Below are 13,119 nucleotides of genomic sequence, written 5' to 3'. Positions count from 1 at the left end.
AAGTGAGGAAACCAGTGGCTTCTGAAAGAGACAAAGTGATTGGGCAGGAAAGGCTGTACATTAACATGAAAGTCTGAGATTTATGGTCAAAGCCAGCTTTAAGACAGACCCCTTAAGTGTCTTTAGACTGAAATGAAGGCACAGACCTAAAGCCTGAAATTAATATAACACCAGGTGCTATTTACTATAAATTTTTAAGAGGCTTTGAGATACACAGGTGAAAGAATAATATAATTAGTACTGCTAAAAGTTCAGGTTACAGCTAAAGGTGAGCAACAGGACCCTCTTAACCCTTTCTGGATGCACCACTGAAAAAGAGATGCCTCAGAACATCTCATACCCTTAGCCTTATTCAACAGTTTATAGGGATGAAACACATCCAGTTTAGTGTATTGTACTTCTGAGGCTAAGCACAGAAATGACATCGATTTACACCATTTAATAAATGTAGAAACAACCAAACCCTATTAAGTGTACATTGTGCTTTTCATCTGATGACTTCTCTCTGTGTGGACCTTTCCTGAAAACTCTTTTTCCACTCACAAGAGATCTCAGGCTCCAACAGACATGCATGGGGAAATAGCTCCTCCTTTGGCAGTAACACACAGGACTGTCTGAAGCATCCTCTTCAGCTCTCAGACTTGACATGCTACAGTACAGGGGTGTTTAAGGCTCTTTGTGCCTTCGTGACAACAATCTCCAAAGGACTCTTCAGAGAGATTCTCAGCTCTGGATTTCCAGCAGAGTACTCTGCTATGGAAACAGGAAGGGGGAACAAAACTGCATCAAACAGTGATTACAGAAACTGTGTTGCCTTGAGTGTATGCTAGTGGGTATTTTTTCATTATCATTCTACTTCAATTCCTTTAGAAAAAGTAGAGGGTGTTTTTGTGCTTGTTTGTTTGGTTTTAAGGTCAACCATCATTGGTGAAACAAGCAAGTTTGTAATGGGCTACTTCAGCTCTGTGTTCTTCCTGTACTTTGTTTATTCTCCAAACACAGTAACGTCTTAGTTTATGAAGGTCTTTGCTTCTGAGGCAGGAGTATCAGTCCCTTCCATCCACATCAAGCAAAACTTCATCAAAAATCTTGACTTGGCAGCTATCACAATTGTGATTATTAGGAATTAAAAGACCATGCTTCATCTTTGCTTGACAAAGCCCAATTTCAGTCAATAATGGAAAATTTCTCTCTGTTCTAGTACTTTGTGGAAATACAAGCATAAACAAAGCTTTGTGGAGTTAGACTATGTCACTTTGGCTTTCTAAAGCCAGCACAAACCCAAGTGTTCGCTGACAAAACATTACTTTTTCAAGCATTACATCCACAAATTTGGTAAAATTGCTTCCAAATAATTGGAAGTTTAAAATAAAGAGACATAAACCAGAGATTTTGGTTCTCTCTGACTGCCTGAAGGCAATTGTCCATGCTGCTTTCCCACTTTCTAAGATATACAAAAGCCATAACCTGTAAAAGACAGCAGGATGTATAGTAGGGACACTCTAGGTGTATGTCATACATTCGATAAGACAGCTATTTCTAAGCAAATTTAAAATCAAGTGTGTTCTCTCATTGCAGTCACTCTTTGCTTCCAGGTCAAAGTACCCAGAAGAGCACAGCCACAACCCCTTTTGACTAGCTTTATCTTGATTCTTCTGGGGCTCTGCTTGTCACTCCAAACTTCTGGGATAGGAACACGCTGGCAAGGAGTCATCAAGGACTCTGGTGCCAGCCAGAAGTGTGGGCATTATGGACAAATATGACTCAGGTAAGGCACATCGATCTCACCTACAAAATGAACTCAGGAGGAAGTTTTCTTAAATACCTCCAGGCCTGCATGTCCTGAATTACTTTCTAGAAAATGCATCCCAGGCTACACTCCTCCAATTTCTACAACAGGCAGCCAAAAGCTTCTGCTTGACTGCTGAACAAGCCCATTAAGCCTAACCCCACAAATCACTGCGGGAAGGGGCCACAAGAGGAGGAAGGAGAGGGAGCCAAGGCCCAGGGAGAGGGCAGTCCTGCAACGAGCTCCAGTTACAGCTTCATCTTCTCCAGCAGTGCTTTCTCAAGAGGTAATACGACCTCATCCAGTTCATGTTCTAACATCCAACTAAAGACCTTCCCCAGCTTCCTGGAGGGAAGAGTCCTCACCCCACACCCCCAGCCGTGCTCCCTCCCCCAGGCACACCACGTAATTCTGCTGCCGTTCTACCAGGCAACATCAAATTCACATGTTTGCACATCACATGCCAGTTCTCACCTAAAGCCCCTACAGCACTAATGAACTCCAAATTCCTTTCATCACAGATTTCTTCCGAGATGCAGCATAAAGCTGACAAGGTGGCATTGCTAAGATCATCAGTTTGTATTGCTCACTGAGCATTCAGCATCTCACGCTGACAAACCAGGACCCTTCAGCAGAGCCTTGAAAACCGGGCTTGGCATTGCTTTGGCCAAGAAGTGTCACATAAAATCTTCCAAACTCTAAGAGCTGAGTAATGAACCTCAGAAGCGTTTGGCTGCACTAGCACGGTGGAACCCATCCACTGTGCATCTACAGTGGACCATTCCTTAATGATTCTCCTTACAATGGGAGTATATAGCAAAGCATCCAGTTCAGTTATTAACAAAATTCAAGCCAGCTCTTCTAAAGTAATTACTTTTAAATTGTCGTTAAAGAAAAAAAAAAAGGAATGAACCAAAGAGAAAAAGAATAGAAAAACAACAGAAAAAAAGAAAGAGGATATTATTACTCTGAATACTGAACACTTTTATTTGTAGAGCAGGAAATGATAAACAGAAAAAGGCAAAAATCTGAGGTCTAGGCAAAGAGTGTTTGCAAACTTCTAAGCAAGAAAAACAAAGTTACAATGATGGAACTTTGGTTTAAAGATTAATGAAAAACAGTCAAACGTATCCTTTTCAAAAATCAGGTCACACACAAATATACACACATCCTTTTGCTTTGTCAACAACAGCACCAAAACCCAGTAACAATTAAACCTGGCACACCAACCAAAAGTCTCAAGCTTAGATAAATACGTACCTCAAAGTTAAGGCAGCTATTTGAAGAGTTCCAACTTTCAGCTACTTCTGGTAACTATGTCAAATTTAAAGATTTTCACTACAAAACTACCTGGCCTTTTAGAATTGTTTGGCTGGGAAAGACCAGCCTGGCTTTGTTGGGTGAGCAGAACCAGGTGCAAAAAGTTTCCTATGAGACCAGTAGGATTTAAAATACTTCACATGCTAAAGGTTTGAGAGATGACCCAGGTTACTGAAAATAGCTTTATATTGATATTTCTCCATGTGTCTTTAAGAGAAAGAAGTCTGAGGCGAACTGGTGAGTGGAAAAAAATGCCCCTTGCTCCCTGCAGACAGGTATTTCTCAATCCCCAACACACACAGATCCAAAAAGAATGACAAGCCCAAGCTTTTAAAAAGTGCTAATATTATAAAATTGATTTGGTAAAGCTTTTCATTCTCAAACAGTTGGTTTCTTGACGATGTGTCTCTGCAGCTCCTAAGCACACATATAATAAAAACCTCATCAAGAACAGATCCCTGCAATGGGACAGATACGTAGTCGGAAGCTGTGAAAGTTCACACTTCAGAAAAATCAAACTAACAAACTGCTGAGCCCTGTTAATTGTTTCTTTAAAAAAACCCAACCCAAAACATAAGCTGTAAATAGCTAATCATAGAGATTGTTGACTGATCTGTTTAGCAGCAGGTTTTACTAACCTGCCATGGATTTCTTACATAAAAGTATGTGGATTACAAATTTTTTTTCTTTCTTCACGTATGAAACCTTGAGAAAAAATACCTAAATTGGAAGCATGCGCAAAGTTTTGTCATTTTTGTCCACAGCTGAACTCAGAAACCAAACTTCTATGACAGACTAGCACATACAGAAAACCATAGCAGAAAAGCCAAGGCTAAGCTGATGTCTTGAGGCAGCTCATTTAAAAAAAAAAAAAAAAAAAAAAAAAAAAAAAAAAAAAAAAAAATTAAGAAATCTACATGGTGCTTGCAAGAGACTAACAGAAGGCAGAGCGTGTGTGTGAGCTGGGGGAGCACAGTGCCAGTAATGCCCAACCAACACTCTACCAGTTACATGGGTTCACAGATTTTCCTAATTCTGGAAGTCAAATTAAAGAAATGAGTTTGGCTTTTTTTTTTCAGAATCAACTGAAGAGATTTGATCTCTCATATTTTAAGTGAAACAAATTGGAGGGAGCAGTTCACAGAAACTGCTTAGTTTCTGCTTGCTGAAATACCAGCATGGTGACTCAAGGCATGCATCCTAATTTTGCTTCTTTTTTAAAAAAGTCTTTTGCAACAGCACAAGGAATAATTAGGCCTCCATTCCCCAAATCTTGGAATTTGCCCTCCACTAAAGCCATGAAGAGAACTGCAGCTAAGTGACTTAACTGATAAGCACAGCCAACTTCAGAGTTCCTTGGAATCCCAAGTTTTACAACCCCCAAACAAATCAATCTTTCTTTTACTGGCTGTGTATAAAACATAACATTTGCTTCAAGAAGTCCAGAAGCCTTTTGAATACAAAACAGGAAAGCCACTAGGAGGGGGTGGGAACCAGTAGTTTTTCAGAGTGCTGACCCATTGGACCTAACACACCCATCCCTAACACTTACTGCATCAATGTGGAAGAAAGAAAGAAAAAGAGAAGAAATGCAGCCTTTGGCAATCTAGGGCTCCTAATCATTAAATGTAACACAGAACAACTGAACAATGAAGAAAGTTGAATTGCATTGCAAATTTATGTTCCATGCCCAGGTTATGGAATGTAGTGCAATAGGGCACTGGGCAGCAACAGAACTCCATTCCTTACAAAGGGAACAGCTTGAACCTCATGATTTGTGCATGTGGGCAATACTGAATGACCTTCATGCTTTCCAGCATTCACTGGAAGGCAGATTTATTTGTAATCACAAGTCAGCTGTTTTGTTTTTGGGGACAAACATATATTTGAAAGAGCAAAGCTTTAAACTTTGCACTAAGTAGCAAATGCAGAAGCCAATACATTAGCTTTAAAAGCTGAATTTGAAGACTACACTCCAAAATCCAGATTAGAATCTGAGAGAACCCTGACAAAATGGTAGTTTGCTGCTGCTTCTTCTGTTTCCTTTGAGAGAGATATGTTCATAGTTTAGTTATGTCCATAGTTCAGTTCCATTATAAAACAGTAGCCTCTCTAGCATATACCTTCTGTAAAAAGACGTCCCATTTTAACATAAGAGATCCAACACTCACAATGGACAAACAAAGTGATATTGCTCTTACTGTAATGGACATAATACAGGACTATCTGTATTTTAACAAAGAAAAACCATTACATTTTTATTTTAAACAAGCATTGCCTGTCTCTTATTTGCAATTTTCTTAGGCATGAAATAAATCCCATTCTGGATACAGTGTTAACTGAACTGGACTGCAGTACAACAGAGCTGGACCCTAGGACAGTATTATTAAAATAACCAGCAGCTGGTTGCACTAAAACCATCTCCAGGATACAATGAACAGTAAATTCTGGGTTTTGTTTAACAGACCAAGGTGATAAACCATAGATATCTAAAGCTTCCACACCCTAGTTCTTGAACTCCTGGAAAAGAAGTTCTAACTTAGATTTAAAGGAAGTCAAGAGACAACATTAAGCACAACTATTTCTTGATATGCAGAAACATGAGGGAATGGGACAGGATTAGTGATTTTTCCTGCACATCCAATAATCAAGACAATTAAGAAGCATGTGGAAGCATACAGCTCCTGATATTCCCAAACAAATAGCAAGGAGAATCTTATTTACAAGCATGTGAGATGAAGCAATGGACTTCTGATTCTCAGCTTCCTATGAGCAGCTGTAAGGAATTTAATTGCTACCTCACAACTTGACATGCCCCTTTCTCAGGTACCTATTCAAAATACCCAGCTGCTGAACAGAAGAAAGTTGAATACTGAACACGTAACAGATTTTAATACAAAATTGCCAGCGGAAGTACACAAGGCTCTGAGACAATCCATAAACGCACACAGGTCTTTATAGAAGGTTAATGGTTTGCTAGCCAAGTGCCAAGGTTCACAAAACAGGTAATTTTTCTTTCTTTTTAAAATCAGATTTGAACTTTGTGCATTTTTCCTAACAACACTTCACTGAAATCTCAGCAGCAACTAGATGGGCAGAAGATATTTTACTTATAGGTGTTCTCAAACACCTAATTAATAAGAGAGCACAGGAAAGCCTCAACCCTTCAGCTACATACTTCAGTTTGCCACTGCTGGGTCAGGCAGCATGACAGCAGTCTGAGCATACTTGGATGACTAACACTGAAACGGGTTGAAAACAGCAGCAATCATGACAGAGACAATAAAGAACCCCAGCAATCGCACACAGCTCCAAGGGGAAAAAAAAATCACTAAACATTGCTTTTAAAAAACACTGAGAAAACACAGTTCTGATGCCCAAACATACTTTCTTAAAGGCCACTTTTCATTGAAGGGATTATGGATGATATTGACAACATACGTATAAATAAAGCAGATGGCATAAGCAAATATTAGCATGAGATCTCAGGCACCTTAAAGAATGAAACTTTAAGGCAAACAAGGTTACAAAGTATCATAATAAAACAACTAATTTGTCAAAGGAATGTGCATAGTGTTAAAAATAGCGATAATTTAAAAAACTGTCTTGTGAAATGAAAGACACAACAGAATATTGAGCTAAAAGAACATAATCTTTTGGAGATCTTAATATACACCACTGTCTTTACTACAGCGCTTCAAACAGAAAATTCCCCTGAAGCTTACAATTCATGAAGACACCAAGGCAGAGAAATGATGGGCTAAGAGGGCAGGAATACACTAGGTGTTCCACAGGGATGCACAGAGGGGTGCTTTAGGATGGCTCTCCCTCTCTCCCTGGTGCACGTATGAAGGACACTCAAGGAACACATACAAGGTAGCTGCCTTCCCCAAGAGAGTTCACCTCAGGTCTCCCATCAAGATAAACAGCAAGGAACATAAAAAAGGTGATTAAGGAGTGTTTCCTGCAATGTGCAAAAAACTGTGTGCAGACTGGGGGGGAGCAAAGCAAGGAGGTAAGCGTGAGCACTGGTGGGCTCGTGTGCCTCGCCTCGGTTGCACTGGCGAACAATTTCAGCTGGAGGAAAAGGAGTGCACAGGTTAGGGCAAAGCTGGTTACAAGGACAAGCTTGAGACTAGGGGTATGGTGTAAAGCGTTCTTAAAAGGTGGCAAGTGATGTCTGAGGGGAAGACTAAATGTTTAAAAGAGAGAGTAAACAGCACAAAGAAATGGTCTTCATAAAGGGTCCACAGAGGCTGCTAGAGCAGAAGACCATGGGCTTGAGGGTGCAGTGTACGAGGTGCGTGGGAGGGAAAGAGCAGGAAATTTACAGGAGGAAGGTGCAGGGCACAGCCTGGAGGACGGGAGGGGAGGACAGGTGAACCAGCTGAGGAAAGGTTCAGGGCAGGTTGAGGCACAGCACACCGGCAGCGTGCTGCAGCGCATGGCAGGGGCTCAGCGGAGGAAGGGCCGGGGCAGGCGGTGGCGGCGGAGGGGAGCCGGCCCGAGCGAGGGGCAGCGCGGCGGGCAGGGGCACGGCGAAGGGCCGCTGGTACCTGGGCGTCTTGGCGGCGGCGCTCTCCCGGCGGTCCAGCACTCCGGGCACGCAGTTGGTGAGCTCGGTCCAGTCGGCGTGCAGCCCGCAGCTCCAGCCCGTGGAGAAGCGCGAGAAGAGCCAGGTCTCCCGGCGGTTGGGCCGGTAGCAGGTGCACTTCTTCTGCCCGGGCCGGCAGTCGCACGGCACCTCCAGCCGCACGTTCTGCACCAGGTGGCGGCCGAAGGTGGTGCCGCCGGTCTTCTGGATGTGCAGAAAGACGATCACGTCCTCGCCCTTCATGTCGAACGCGAGCTCCCGCTCCAGCTCCCGCACGGGGAAGTAATACTTCTTCACGTAGTGCGGGTCCGGCGTGGGAAAGAGGTCCAGCTCCTCCGAGTAGGAGCGGCCGCTGGGGGAACCCAGGCTCAGCCCCGGCCCCACGTACTGGTACAGGATAAGCATGAAGCACACCGAGACGGCCACGATCAGCAAGAACTTGCTGGTCCTCTCAACCATGGTCCTTCCCGCACGCTTCATGTGTCACCATCTCCCGGGGCTGCCAGCGCTGGGCAGACTGCGGCGGTGCCGGGGGGTGGGCGGCGGAGCTTCGGCGTCTGTGCCAGCCGCCTCCCCCGGCTGCTCCCCGGAGCAGAGCCTTCCCCGGGGGCGGCGGGCCGCTCCCTGGGTCGCCTCGGCTCGCCGCCGTGCCCGCCCGCCCCGCCGCGGGCAGCGCCGGGAGCGGGGCAGGGGCAGCCCGCAGCCAGCCGCTCCGGAGGCGCCGCGGCTCAGCGGCGAACTTGGGAGAGAGGGGCAGGAGGGGGGCGGAGAGCGACCGAAAGGCAAGAACCAGCCCCCTCCCACCCTCCCTCCCTCCCCGCGCTTCAGGAAGCCACCCCCATTCCGGCGCTGCCTCCGCCGTGCCCCAGCCCCCGCGGCACCGGCGCGGCTGTGCCCGCCCCCGCCGCCGGCTGCGCCCGGGCTCGGCTCGGCTGGGCTCGGCTCGGCCGGCAGCGAGCGCTTCCTGGCCGCGCCGCCCCGCCCGGCATGCACAGCGCCGCCCGCGCCGCCCCGCGCCCGCGGCCACGCTCCGACCGGCGGTGGCCCCGCCCGAGCCCCGCTCCGCTCCCGGCTCCGCTCCCGGCACCGCTCCCGGCACCGCTCCCCCGCAGCGCGCCGCGGGCCCCGCCGGAATCACCGCCACTGCGGACCTAGGTGGGCTGCGAGGCGGCTGCGGCTCCCCGAAGCACTCGGCTCTTAGCGCTTCCAGGGGCAGCCTTTATGTGCCGCCTTAAAATTAATCCCGAAAAGCTGAGCTCGGCGCTCCTCGGGGGCTAAATTCCTACTCCCTCTGTGAGACAACAGTATTAGTGACGAGAATGTTTGCAGGGGAAAAGGATTGGGTCTTCCCGCATGTGTCTGCTCCCGCTGTGGCCGCCACATGGGCCACCGCAAGCCTCTAGTTGCAATGTCGCAACTGGATGCAAGAGGAAAATGCTCCGGCCACACGGAGGGTAATGATGGCTGTGAGCTGGAAGAAGCCTGGGCACACCATCAGCCACGGAATGTGTAAATAATAGTAATAGGTGAAGCTGAGGCAAAAATCGTCAGAGGTGTTATTTATAGCGAACTTTCCCAGCGAAATGCTTTGTGCTGCTCAGGCAGGCGGACTCCATCCAGCAGCGGGGCTGCTGCAGGGTTTGTTTGCAATCTAAGTCTCCCAAATGAAGCAAAGCGTTGGGAACGCCGGGAAGTGCCCGGCACGGAGCCGGCTTACAGCGATCTCCTCTGTCGGGCAGCACTTAGCAGGGGGAGATGTTGCTGCGAGGATCGGTGCGATCCGGATCCGCAGAGCCCGGCCGGTGTGCTCGGAGCCAGGCATCCCCTTAGCGGAGCGGTAAGGGCAGGCAGGTCCCGCGGCTCGTCTGTCAGCCCGGGGCCGAAATGCAGGTGAGGGTCACTGCCACCAAGTATCCAGGGAACCCCTGGAAATCACCATTTGGTGCCTCTCTTCTCTGACTGTAAACGGAGGAGGAAACGTGGCCCCATGTCAAAGAGCGAGGCTAAATGTAGTGGCAGTCATGCTGCCACCTCATCGAGACACGAGTTGTTGTCTATGCAGAATAAACGATACGGACAATTGTTAATTTCTAGCCAAAAAGAGTCTAACTGAAATGCCCTATTCTCCTGTCATTACTGCTGTTGGAGAAAGTTTCCTTAAATTTCTGGTGCTTTTTAAGATAGAAGTTACAACTAGATTTTAGCGCTCCAGCACTGAAATATTCCACCAGGTTACATTTTTTAATCCAAGTTATGCCTTATGTAAATGTAAAGGAATTCATGCCGATGGGTCATTGTTAAACACTGGGTCAAATTTACAACGGCCAAGGAGGAAATGAGATCCTGGATTTTCATTTGAACACCCTGACAGATAAAACTGCTACATTTTGAGATGGCTGCATTACTCACAAGTTATGGAGCCCCAGTGAGTTACGCAGTTCTTCCCAAACAAGTAACAATAAAATGTTTATAGCACCCAAAAGCATCATATGTTGTGTTCAAACCATTTATTCTGTTTGATATTTTCCTCTTAAAAGTCTACTTCTGGTTCTCCTCATGTAGGTTAGTTACTCCAGAAACAATGATGTCATTCTTATGCACAGAGTTCAGCTACACTGAGAAGCAGAGCATAAACCTAATTTACACGTTTGAAATTTGTATTACAGTTTGGGAAATACAGGCATATACATGAGGTTTACATACATGGTTGCACTACACACTGCAGCATAAAAAACACAGAGCAGATTTTTTGATTGTAATGTGTTTGCCTACAGTTCTAAACATACAAGTATTTAGAAATGCCAGAACTGTGGAGAAATCAGCCATTAAATTATTTCCAGTTACATGAGCAATTGGTAATGAATTGTTTTAAACTCTAAGGTATAAAATATTTTGCTCTTTTCATTAGTTATACAGATGGAGATATTTCATTACAGATTTGTATTTGTGGTAAATATAGTGCCCGTTAGTTTGTGAAAGAACATACTAAAATTCAATCCATGTAAGATAAACAGACCACAAAGGAAAATACAGAGTTATGGCTGAAAGTGCTGTTTTCTTTACTGCAGCACCTTCATCTAAAAGTGGGGTTTGGGGAACATGCTGGAAGCATTAGGGAAGGACTATACCCTTCTGATTTACACTTACACAATTACCGCCATCCTGCCTTGGAGACACTGCATTGACTCAGGGGTCAGTGCTTTTATTTTTACGAAATGCTTTGGAATCCTTCCCTGATAATTCTATATGCTGCTCTGAAATGCTGGTATTTTAAAGGTTCTTGCAGATGTGACTCACCTAAAATGATCACTTAAGCAAATACTTAAATCACTCTCTATTTATGCTCAAAATTCCACTGAAGACAATGATAGAGTAATTCTTCACTGCATGGGGAGTTAAACATCAGGTACTACATCAGTGCTGGTTTAGACCAGCACGTTTTGTGGACAAGAGAAGATCCAAGTAGAGTTAAAATAACAAGATCTACACTTTCCCTAGCTTCTGCATTGGAAACAACATTATAAAGGGGTGAGAAATCTGACAAATGCAAGTTGTTACTGCTACCTCCTGTTACATACTGTAACTGCCTGTTTAGTCTGTGAGTTTCCCTCCACCATGCATTTAGCCATTATCCATCTTTCCAAGCTGAATCTTCCACTCTCAGGCCAGACCTCCCTAGGCTTTCCTACGTCTTATCTGGAATTCACCACCCTAGGTCTGACTAGCTCCAGAAGCAAAGCTCTATTTCCTGTGAAGCAGTGAGACTGTCATTCTGCAATCATCAAGATGCCTAAAATCTAAATATTTGTATAAAAAGCATTTTAGAGGGGGGAAAAAGTTGTATTTTTATCTCTTGAGTGTGGACTAGAGGAGCTGCATTTCAGATTTTCTCTCCATGTTCTTCTAGGCAGATGCAAACAAAAGACCCCCCCCATACCCCACTGGAAAAGTTCTCCGACATTTTAGTGTCTATCTAATCCTTTGCATCCTTCCACTCCAGATCTGTGTCAGACTGAGCAGAACCCTCTTACACAAGCAAATAGAAAGATTATGTTTGGCACTTTTGTAGGAATCTAGTTGATCTAGGAGCATAACTGTGCTGATTTTCAGTGATTTTCACATGACTAAGTTCCTTCGGGCACATTTGAAAGGCCTATGGCTTTTGTATACTCCCTAGCACTAAGCTGTATTTGTGAAGGAACTAACTTTGAATTCTCACTACAAAATAATTCCTATACTAGCTAAGTTACCTAAGCTTGGTCTACACTCAGCCACTTTCCTGGCTTTCCTTTTTCTTGATTTATTTGTGGTAAGACCTTGCTAGGAGTCAGCTACAAGGATTAGAGATCTTTGTAGAGATAACAAGAAATAAACACAAATTTTGCAAAAGCAGTTGGAAGGTATTTTATCATTGCTTGCTTCTGGCCATGCCATGGGATGCCTAAATATTTATGTTAAATCTACTAAAATATTCTAATCTAATCTAATAAAAAAATTAATAAAATATTAACATGTGAGTTAACACTAGGTGAGGACAAACTCGGGTATCGTGAGAGTATGGCTTATTACAGGAAACCTCCCATGAGAAAACAAGAGTAAGAAACGTGTAAACCACACACCACCTCTGCCACCAAAACCTCATGCAATACTTATCTCAAAGCTTAATAAATAAATAGTAGCTTTATTAGGCAAGGGAAGTCTAAAGGCTTCTTGACTCAGAAGATACAACAGTTTGCTGCGAACTAGTATAACTTAGTTAACCAAAACATTACCAAAAAAATCCTCTTTAAACACTTGCAAACCCTAAGAAATACCTCAAGAAATGTTTTATCCTTAAATAAAGTTCTACTACTTTTTAAGAAAAAAATTTTTGTATCTACTCTGTTTCCAGAGGATAAACTCCCCATTACCCCAAATAGTTGAGACAAACCATTTGTTATCCCACTTTAGCTGTTTGGGTTTATAGCCCGGCTCCTTTAGGGAGAGTGGGCATGTGATGCTCATTTGCTTTGCTGATGTGTGTGTGTGTACTCAATATACTGAGTGAATGGTGAGGAGTCACAAATCACAGACTGTAGTCCTTGGCCTGTAATATCAACATTCCAACCTGCAGCAAAATGTAGAACTCTTGTTTTTCTAATGTGAACTGGTTTTGCTTGTCCACTGCTCTTGCAGCATCAGTGGCCAGCCATGCACATTTGCACGGAGTGGCAGCACTCACATATCATTTTCCTATGATACTCGCACTCCCAGTTGGAAACCTGTAGCAGTTTGTAAACTCTAGTGTAAATACTCTGTGGTTCCACTCCTAATGCTGTAGGTTAGTCACAACCCCACAGAGTTCTCACAGCCAGCAAGGTGATCACTGATCCCTGAGTACAGCATGGTTCCACTTAATTCAAGGAAGCAGGCACTG

At 44.5% G+C, this 13,119-nt stretch overlaps 1 protein-coding gene across 1 annotated transcript in view; it reads right to left on the bottom strand.

Annotated features, from left to right (window-relative positions):
* Positions 1-8,487, bottom strand: part of HS6ST1 (heparan sulfate 6-O-sulfotransferase 1) — a 184,404-nt gene extending 175,917 nt beyond the window's left edge. The window contains exon 1 of the mRNA XM_039556782.1: positions 7,666-8,487. Coding sequence (XP_039412716.1) covers positions 7,666-8,183 — 518 coding nt within the window. The 5' untranslated portion in view covers positions 8,184-8,487. The remainder of the gene's footprint in view (positions 1-7,665) is intronic.
* Between the last annotated feature and the right edge of the window lie 4,632 nt (positions 8,488-13,119).

Source organism: Corvus cornix, chromosome 9, assembly GCF_000738735.6.
Source record: "Corvus cornix cornix isolate S_Up_H32 chromosome 9, ASM73873v5, whole genome shotgun sequence".
Lineage (NCBI taxonomy): Eukaryota > Metazoa > Chordata > Aves > Passeriformes > Corvidae > Corvus > Corvus cornix.
Note: the sequence above shows the minus strand (reverse complement) of the source record. Positions and strands in the feature narration are given on the sequence as shown.